The sequence below is a fragment of the Salvelinus sp. IW2-2015 genome, linkage group LG28 (genome assembly GCF_002910315.2).
Source record: "Salvelinus sp. IW2-2015 linkage group LG28, ASM291031v2, whole genome shotgun sequence".
NCBI classification, from domain to species: domain Eukaryota; kingdom Metazoa; phylum Chordata; class Actinopteri; order Salmoniformes; family Salmonidae; genus Salvelinus; species Salvelinus sp. IW2-2015.
The window spans coordinates 2,328,544-2,337,643 of NC_036868.1; the positions used below are offsets into that span (position 1 = coordinate 2,328,544).

A 9,100-nucleotide genomic window follows, 5' to 3' on the forward strand; every position below is an offset into this window, starting at 1 on the left:
ACAGGTGTGTGCCAAGCTTTGTAGTTCATACCCAAGAAGACTCGAGGCTGCAGTCGCTGCCAAAGGTGCTTCAACAAAGTCCTGAGTAATGGGTCTGAAATACTTATGTAAATGTAATATTTTATTTTTTTATTTTCAATACATTTGCAAAAATGTATGAACTGTTTTTGCTTTGTCATTATGGGATATTGTGTGTAGATTGATTAACTTTAAAAAACCAAAAAACAATTTGAGAATAAGCTGTGAAGTAACAAGTGTGGAAAAAGTCAAGGTGTGTGAATATTGAGGATTGCACTGTATCTATTAAGGTCGACCGATTATGATTTTTCAGCCCGATACCGATTTATGGAGGACCAAAAAAAGCCGATACCGATTTAATCGGCCGCTTTTTAAAATGTATTTGTAATAATGACAATTACAACAATACTGAATGAAAACGTATTTTAACTTAATATAATACATCAATAAAAATCTATTAGTCTCAAATAAAAATGAAAACATGTTCAATGGTTTAAATAATGCAAAAACAAAGTGTTGAAGAAGAAAGTAAAGTGCAAAATGTGTCCATGTAAGAAAGCTAACGTTTAACTTCCTTGCTCAGAAACATGAGAACATATGAACGCTGGTGGTTCCTTTTAAAATGAGTCTTCAATATTTCCCAGGTAAGAAGTTTTAGGTTGTAGTTATAGGAATTATTGGACTATTTCTCTCTATACGATTTGTATTTCATATACCTTTGACTTTTGGATGTTCTTATAGGCACTTTAGTATTGCCAGTGTAACAGTATAGCTTCCATCCCTCTCCTCGCTCCTACCTGGGCTCGAACCAGGAACACTGACAACAGCCACCCTCGAAGCAGCCTTACCCATGCAGCAGCAAGGGAACAACTACTCCAAGTCTCAGAGCGAGTGACGTTTGAAACGCTATTAGCGCGCACCCCGCTAACTAGCTAGCCATTTCACATCGGTTACACCAGCCTAATCTTGGGAGTTATAGGCTTGAAGTCATAAACAGCTCAATGCTTGAAGCACAGCGATGAGCTGCTGGCAAATCCGCACGAAAGTGCTGTTTGAATGAATGCTTACGAGCCTGCTGGTAGCTACCATCTCTGTCAGACTGCTCTATCAAGCCTCTAAGGCTCGTATTTTCTGTGTGTTATAATTAAACTCATAGACTTAATTATAACACACAGAAATACGAGCCTATAGTATTAATTGGTCGAATCCGGAAACTATCTCATTACGACACGTTTATCTTCTCAGTGAAATACCGGAACCGTTCCGTTATTTTATTAAACGGGTGGACATCCATAAGTCTAAATATTCCTTGTTCATTTGCCCACAACCTTCACATGTTCTAGTGTTCATAATTACGTAACAAATTCTGTGGCAATTAGTTCGCCAAAGAGCAGGCGGCCCAAACTGTTGCATGATAACTGACTCTACGTGCAATGTAACGCAAGAGAAAGTGCGGACACATTTTCACCTGAGGTTTAAGTATTGCCTGCTAACCTGGATTTCTTTGTAGCTAAATATGCAGGCTTTTAAAAATATATTCTTCTGTGTATTGATTTAAAGAAAGGCAATTGGATCGATCTCTCTTTGCAAGATTGAATCCCCGAGCTGACAAGGTAAAAATCTGTCATTCTGCCCCTGAACAAGGCAGTTAACCCACCGTTCCTAGGCCGTCATTGAAAATAAGAATGTGTTCTTAACTAACTTGCCTAGTTAAATAAAGGTGTAAAAAACYAAATACAGATTTCCCATTGTTATGAAAACTTGAAATCGGCCCTAATTAATCTGCCATTCCGATTAATTGGTCGACCTCTAGTATCTATTTGCTCCATGTTTGGTGTATTAAAACCTGTACACAATAGTTTTACCGTACATCATCGTCCCTGTAGAAATCTGTCCGTGATGGACGATCATCGTCCCTGTAGAAATCTGTCAGTGATGGACGATCATCGTCCCTGTAGAAATCTGTCCGTGATGGACGATCATCGTCCCTGTAAAAATCTCCTCTTCTCCCTCCAGGTACTCCCCGCTTCACAACATACGCGTGCCCGAGTGCGAGGGCGTCCAGTACCCTGCTGTCCTCCTCCTCACGGGTGACCACGATGACCGCGTGGTCCCCCTACACTCCCTGAAGTACATCGCCACGCTGCAGCACGTGGTGGGCCGCTGGTCGGGTCAGAGCAATCCACTGTTCATCCACGTGGACACAAAGTCGGGCCACGGCGCCGGAAAGCCCACCAGCAAGGTCATCCAGGAGGTGGCCGACACGTARGCCTTCATCGCCCGCTGCCTCAGCCTCTCCTGGGTCAAATGAAGAGGAGGGGAGGGGGTGGTTCCCTGGAAGTCTGTTTCTAGGGGAAGTGTCTCTATCGGTGTCTTAGAAGTTTCTTTCTCGTTCTTTTTTGTATTGATCACTTGTTTTTGTTCAGCTGTTCTCCTTCCCTCCTCTCATCATCACTACTGTGGACTTATTCATTTGTTCCTGAGCAGTAATCAATCTCTTCCTACCTGTTTGTCTGGRCTGTATTAACCACCCCTCTCTTCCTGGTTTTCCCTTCCCAGTGTAGGCTTGCTTTGGGCATGGGCTCCAGTTCAGCCGGACTATACAGTTACCCCTCTTTCCCCCACACCCCCATGGGCCAGCCCCAGGACTTACCCCGTCTCCACCCCTCACCTCTCTTATAAGCGATTCACTATATATATCTAGAAGAAGAAAAAAAACATCTCTGAATAAGCTTTGTTGTACAATTAAAGGTCAAATCCACTGCATTTAAAACAGTCAAATCATTTCATGAATTCAGGGCTTGTGTAATCATACCGAGGCTGAATATATTCCTTCCACAACCATAAGACCCACTAATCATTACATTATTTTGTCAAAATAGTTGTACCTGCTTTATTTTCTTCTATTATCACTGATCTGGCTTTCAGGTTTGTCTATAAAAATTCCCAGAACCATGCATAATGCACATTCACTAATAATGTAGCAGGTATTCTAGAAAATGAACACCGGTCTCAATCTCTCAAGCACAAGCCCACGGGCTAGTGAGTAGCCAGCTAATATTTCTATTTCTAGTTCAGCCAACTTGGATCTAGGTATAGTTTCACTAGCTCTGGATTCAGCTATCAAGGTAGAACAGTTGAATTGTTATGAACACACCCTTCTGTCTGTCTCCAACTGTTTGAACAGCATGTTAGCCTGTCCACTTTGTTCACATGTTGAAATCAAGTGGACTACTTTATTTCTGAATGAGAATGAGATGACAATTCCTTAATTGTTTTATAAATGTGCAATAAGCATAAAACAGACTAGACAGCTGGTGTAACCGTCTTTATTTGACTAAAATACTGCTAGTGATATGTGGTGCCGTAATGCGGCGCGACAAACTGAGCATTCGTTTTCCAGATGAAGGTTCATTTGTAAATTTGTTGTAGTAGTGTAGCTCTGCTCAAAATCTGAGGAGTTGAGACATAAACAGGGTTTCATTAGAAAGGTTAATTTCTCCTCTATTACAGTATAATCATTTCTCCATGTGTTGTGGTGTCCACATGACCCATTCTGTTGGACCAAACCTCAAATGCAAATAGAGAGTTGAAACCGTTTGTCAGAGAAGAAGAAGTGATCTCTCATCTTTGTTGTTGTAGGGGCTTGGGAGAACGAGGCGAAGCGAGAGGTCTCACTCCAATCTCCAAGCCCTATGCGCTTATTTTGAACCTAAGCTTGTCGCCTGCCTTCCCGRCTTTGGGACAACGACTCCCATTGTTAGGGCGGAGACATGAGCATCTAGTCATTATATACAGATCTCTGGTGTAAATGTACACAGCACAGAAGGAGTGAATGAGACCAAAAAGACATGAGAACAAGAGGACATAAACGCTCATAAAAATAAAAAATACGAAAAAACTTGGACCAGCCTCGGGACTTGCCCCAGACTCCCCTACCAAACCTCCCTCTCTCCCCCATGAGCCAGCCACAGGACTTACCCCCGTGTCCACCCTTCACCTCTCTGGCTCCAGACTCCCCCACCAACCCCAGGACTTATACCCCCCCCCCCATGAGCCAGCCCCAGGACTCAGCTCTTCCTCATATGAGTCATTCTCTTCTGTATTGTGGCTCTAATCGGTAAAACCTTGTTAAAGTGTTAGTTCAATGTTGAGAGATGGGTGATACATGGTTGGACTTAACTTGAACTGTATAGTTTTATCAGCCTAGAGGTCAAGGATCAAGTCTGCAAAGGTCCTCAGTYGGGGAACATGAAATGAAATAGCCCCCAATTGGTGCTACCACCACAAACACAGACAATTGTATGTGTTTATCAATTGGAAGGCTGTTAGTCAGTAGGTTATTGATTTCAGCATGAATGATGATGGGTTTAGGTCATTTTGTTTTGTGTTCAGGAGGACTAATGCAGAGTGTGTGTGTCTCTGACTGYTATTAATTTCTACCTCTTGGCATGCTGATTGTTAGTTTACCTAATAAAGGGACATAAACAACAACAATGTATTACAATGCCACAACTTCAATAAACCGTTTTTTTGAACAGCGCTTTTTTGTGTGTTGTAACTCGTTACTTATCACAACACTTTATGGACCTCGGGTATAAACTTCTAAAATGTATCCAACACTTGACACATCAATTATTGTACTCATTTGAAAATATCTTCCATACAGCCATTATGAAAATGCTAATATGATGAATGAAGTCCCTAGGAGAGTCACCAGGGACGACTGGAAACACTACCATAGTGAGATGTTGTGTTTGTTACAATCATTAGATAGTTCATACTATAGAGASCAATAGTAATGGTGTRTTTTTGRAGGCTGTAACTCCTCCATGGTTRGTTGGACAAAGCCTATGGGGAGATTAATMGAATGTTTGGCTAAACTCAAAATAAGGTCTGTGGAAAACAAACACAGGCTTAGGAGATCTTTATACATTTTGTTCTATGAGAATCTTCAGCGAACGTCACTTTTTGTGAATTTTATGTTTCCTATCTTATAAGTTAGGATCTGTTCCTTGACTTCTTCATATTCTCAGAGGCCTGAAGATATGGGGTACAGTCTTKTGAGCTGCTCCCAGGCCAGCTATTCCTTTTCCGCTGCTGGGGCGACACAGACCCAGGGTGAGTCCTTATCACTTCATTTATTTCAATGTATTTATTTAGCCGGGATAGMCTGCTCAGTAAAACTTGCCAGTTGCCACTTTACCAGAGTCCTCTTCGCTCCTCTGTTGACTCCAGCCCCGCTATGAGCGGATGGAGCTGCCAGAGCCCAGGAATCACTGTGTAGAGTTTGAGGGCCGGCAGTTAGTCAGGGTATTCTCTCCTGTTGTGAGCTCCTCTGCAAATAGTGTCTGACTACAGTCCTGAGGGCTGGTGTTCTGTTCCTTCACCACTACCACTAGTAGTATTAGCAGGGAGAACCAGGGCAGTCGAGGACACAGGGTTGGGTTAGTAACCAGGGCAGTGAGGAGGCAGGGTTAGTAATCAGGGCAGTGAGGAGGCAGGGTTAGGGTTAGTAACAGGGCAGTGAGGAGGCAGGGTTAGGGTTAGTAACCAGGGCAGTGAGGAGGCAGGGTGTAATAGCAGGGAGAGGAGCAGGGTTAGGGTTAGTAACCAGGGCAGTGAGGAGGCAGGTTGGGTTAGTAACCAGGGCAGTGAGGAGGCAGGGTTAGGGTTAGTAACCAGGGCAGTGAGGAGGCAGGGTTAGGGTTAGTAACCAGGGCAGTGAGGAGGCAGGGTTAGGGTTAGTAACCAGGGCAGTGAGGAGGCAGGGTTAGGGTTAGTACCAGGGCAGTGAGGAGGCAGGGTTAGGGTTAGTAACCAGGGCAGTGAGGAGGCAGGGTTAGGGTTAGTAACCAGGCAGTGAGACGCAGGGTTGGTTTGTAACCAGGGCAGTGAGGAGGCAGGGTTAGGGTTAGTAACCAAGGGCAGTGAGGAGGCAGGGTTAGTAACCAGGGCAGTGAGGAGGCAGGGTTGGGTTAGTACAGGGCAGTGAGGAGCAGGGTTAGGGTTAGTAACCAGGCAGTGAGGAGGCAGGGTAGGGTTAGTAACCAGGGCAGTGAGGAGGCAGGGAGGGTTAGTAACCAGGGCAGTGAGGAGCAGGGTTAGGGTTAGTAACCAGGGCAGTGAGGAGGCAGGGTTAGGGTTAGTAACCAGGGCAGTGAGGAGGAGGGTTAGGGTTAGTAACCAGGGCAGTGAGGAGGCAGGGTTAGGTAAACAGGGCAGTGAGGAGGCAGGGTTAGGGTATAAGTACCAGGGCAGTGAGGAGGCAGGGTTTAGGGTTAGTAACCAGGGCAGTGAGGCGCAGGGTTAGGGTTAGTACACGGGCAGTGAGGAGCAGGGTTAGGGTTAGTACCAGGGCAGTGAGGAACGCAGGGTGTAGGGTTAGTAAACCCAGGGCATGGAGGAGGCAGGGTTTAGGGTTGGTAACCAGGGGCAGTGAGGAGGCAAGGGTTTAGGGTTAGTAACAGGGCAGTTGAGGAGACGCAGGGTTAGGGGATTAGTAACCAGGGCAGTGAGGACGGCAGGGGTTCAGGGTTAGTAACCAGGGTAGTGAGGAGGCAGGGTTAGGGTTAGTAACCAGGGGCAGTGAGAGGAGGCAGGGTTAGGGTTAAGTAACAGGGCATAGGAGGCAGGGTTAGGGTTAGTAACCAGGGCAGTGAGGGACGCAGGGTTAGGGGGTTAGTAACACAGGCAGTGAGGACGCCAGGGTTAGGGTTAGTAACCAGGGAGTGAGGAGGCAGGGTTAGGGTTAGTACTCGAAGGGCAAAGTGAGGAGGCAGGGTTAGGGTTAGTAACCAGGGCAGTGAGGAGGCAGGGTTAGGGTTAGTAACCAGGGCAGTGAGGAGGCAGGGGGGTCTGGGTCACCACAGCAGGGAGCAGCTCTGACTGCACACTCTCACCCAAGAGGCCTCTGAGGATTTGAAAAAGTTGAACTTTTAGAATTTAACAATTTTGAATAAATATAAAGTAGATATCTTAAAGGCCCAGTGCAGTCAAAATTACGTTTTCCTGTGTTTATCATATATTTATATCGTACAACAGCTGATGAAACTAACACTAAAATAGTGGATTTTTTTAATCAGTGTTATTTCCTGGTTGAAAATACAATCTACACAGAACATTCTAATCAGCAGGTTTGCATGGGCGGGAGTTTCCGCTTTCCATGATGACCTCACCATACCGTAKATTGGTTAATAGACCAATACAAAAGATAGTTCCAAACCTCTCTGCCAATAACAGCTAGTGTTCACTTTTCCCCTCCCAACTCCCAGACAGAATCTGATGTGAAAGAAACTGGAATGGTGGAAGCAAATGCCTAGTAGAACTCTACTATATTGATTTTACCTAGTCTGTGTTTTCACATCAGTGCAGATGAAGATGAGGAGAGAACATAGAGATAGATAGAGGACTCATTATGGATATAATCRATTTGACCATGAATAGTGCCATTGAGGGCTTTCACCATTTTAAGTAGTTGACTGGGTGGGGATTSTTATAAYTTGGGAGCAATCAGCRGATGAAGAAGAAAATGTACAACTTTTAAAATGGAGAAAGCCTCAATGTCGATGCCCATGCTGTCACTGACATAATTATTGTATGTGAATAATTTGTCAAATGTTATTATGGTTTGTAGTGTCTTATAAGCCCATGGGGGGCTGGGGGCTGGGCACCGGCAGGTGTATGATACTTAAATACATAATATCAATCACAAATAAATGCACAGATACAAAGATGAGTTCTCTATCTCTGAGAGAGAAGGAAGCCATTTTGTAAAATGGCCGGTAGGAAGCAATGTATTACGTATGGCTTCTGTCAGACATTAGTTCTGCTTACATGTTTCCAGGTTCAAACACTTTGTGCTCCTCTAGCATTTCCATCTACATTTGTATTTAAGAATGAAGAAACTACAGTCAACATTTTGTATTTAAGAATGAAGAAATTACAGTCAACATTTTGTATTTAAGAATGAAGAAATTACAGTCAACATTTGTCACTAGACCTTTCGTTCATGTAAACACTGAAGAACTGTTGACTGAAGTGTCGGTTAGAGTTTATTATTTTTCAAATACAAGATGTGCAAAACTTGATGTAAATGTTGAAAGAGCGTACACTGATTGGAACTGTTAAACTCTACATCAGAACTAGGCTACTACACTTTTTGGATCTTCTGAGATCCCTTACATTTTACCAGCGTTGGAATTTCTTCATGTTCAGTGTTTTTCTCCATATACCTGGAAATACACTCTAAATTTCTTTCAAGTACATTTTCTATTAGCCATGGATGAATGGTCACTAACTCCTTTCTCTTGTCAAAACCCCACCAACGTCACAGTCCTGGATACTTAGGAAATTGTTGTAAATAGATGGGATATACTGTTCAATGCACCTTTCCGTATTTTACTCCCACATATTTGATCTGTTTTTTAAAATCAGTATCAAACTATCTCTGTGGGACTATTAGATGGAACATAATACAATGGTTTGTTGTGGGAGTTACATGTTATATCAGAAGATCCAAAGAGAAATAGCCCAAAATGTCAACAGCATGTATGAGGGAATTTTCTTAATCTAGAATGTGGTTATATTAATTCACAAAAACATTCTCATGAAAATAGCAATGCATTAGATCCTAACTGAAAATATGTCACATGAAACAGCTCCATGGTTTTATTTATTGCATTTATTCAGCTGAACCTCATTGATATAGGAATATTTTTTTTCAAGGGAACTCTAGCCTAGAGGTAGCATAAGCAAGCGTATAAAATACAATAAAATACAACCACAAAGCAAAAGGATAGACGATTATTTTACAGGACCCTGCAGCATATTATAGCAATCTGTAGAATATCCTTCAGTGATTACAGATACTGTTACACCAAACATGTATTTATTTAATTTCGATCTGGGCAGTTATTGAACACATCAGCACAAAAGAGCATCCTTTAAACAAGTTGACAATTTAAATGGTTGTAATATTTCATTTTTGTCTTTTTTTTTTTACCATAATTTGAATGAATCTAATGTGTTTGTGATGGACAAAATTGTAATGTTAAAAGGCTTCAAATCTCATCCTTTTTTT

The 9,100-nt window shown here is 42.8% G+C and overlaps 1 protein-coding gene across 1 annotated transcript in view; it reads left to right on the top strand.

Moving 5' to 3' along the window:
• The window catches only part of prep (prolyl endopeptidase), a 23,986-nt gene extending 19,425 nt beyond the window's left edge, over nucleotides 1-4,561 (top strand). The window contains 1 exon segment of the mRNA XM_023974486.2: nucleotides 2,035-4,561. Within this exon segment, the coding sequence (XP_023830254.1) occupies nucleotides 2,035-2,329 (295 nt within the window). The 3' untranslated portion in view covers nucleotides 2,330-4,561.
• Nucleotides 4,562-9,100: the final 4,539 nt, after the last annotated feature.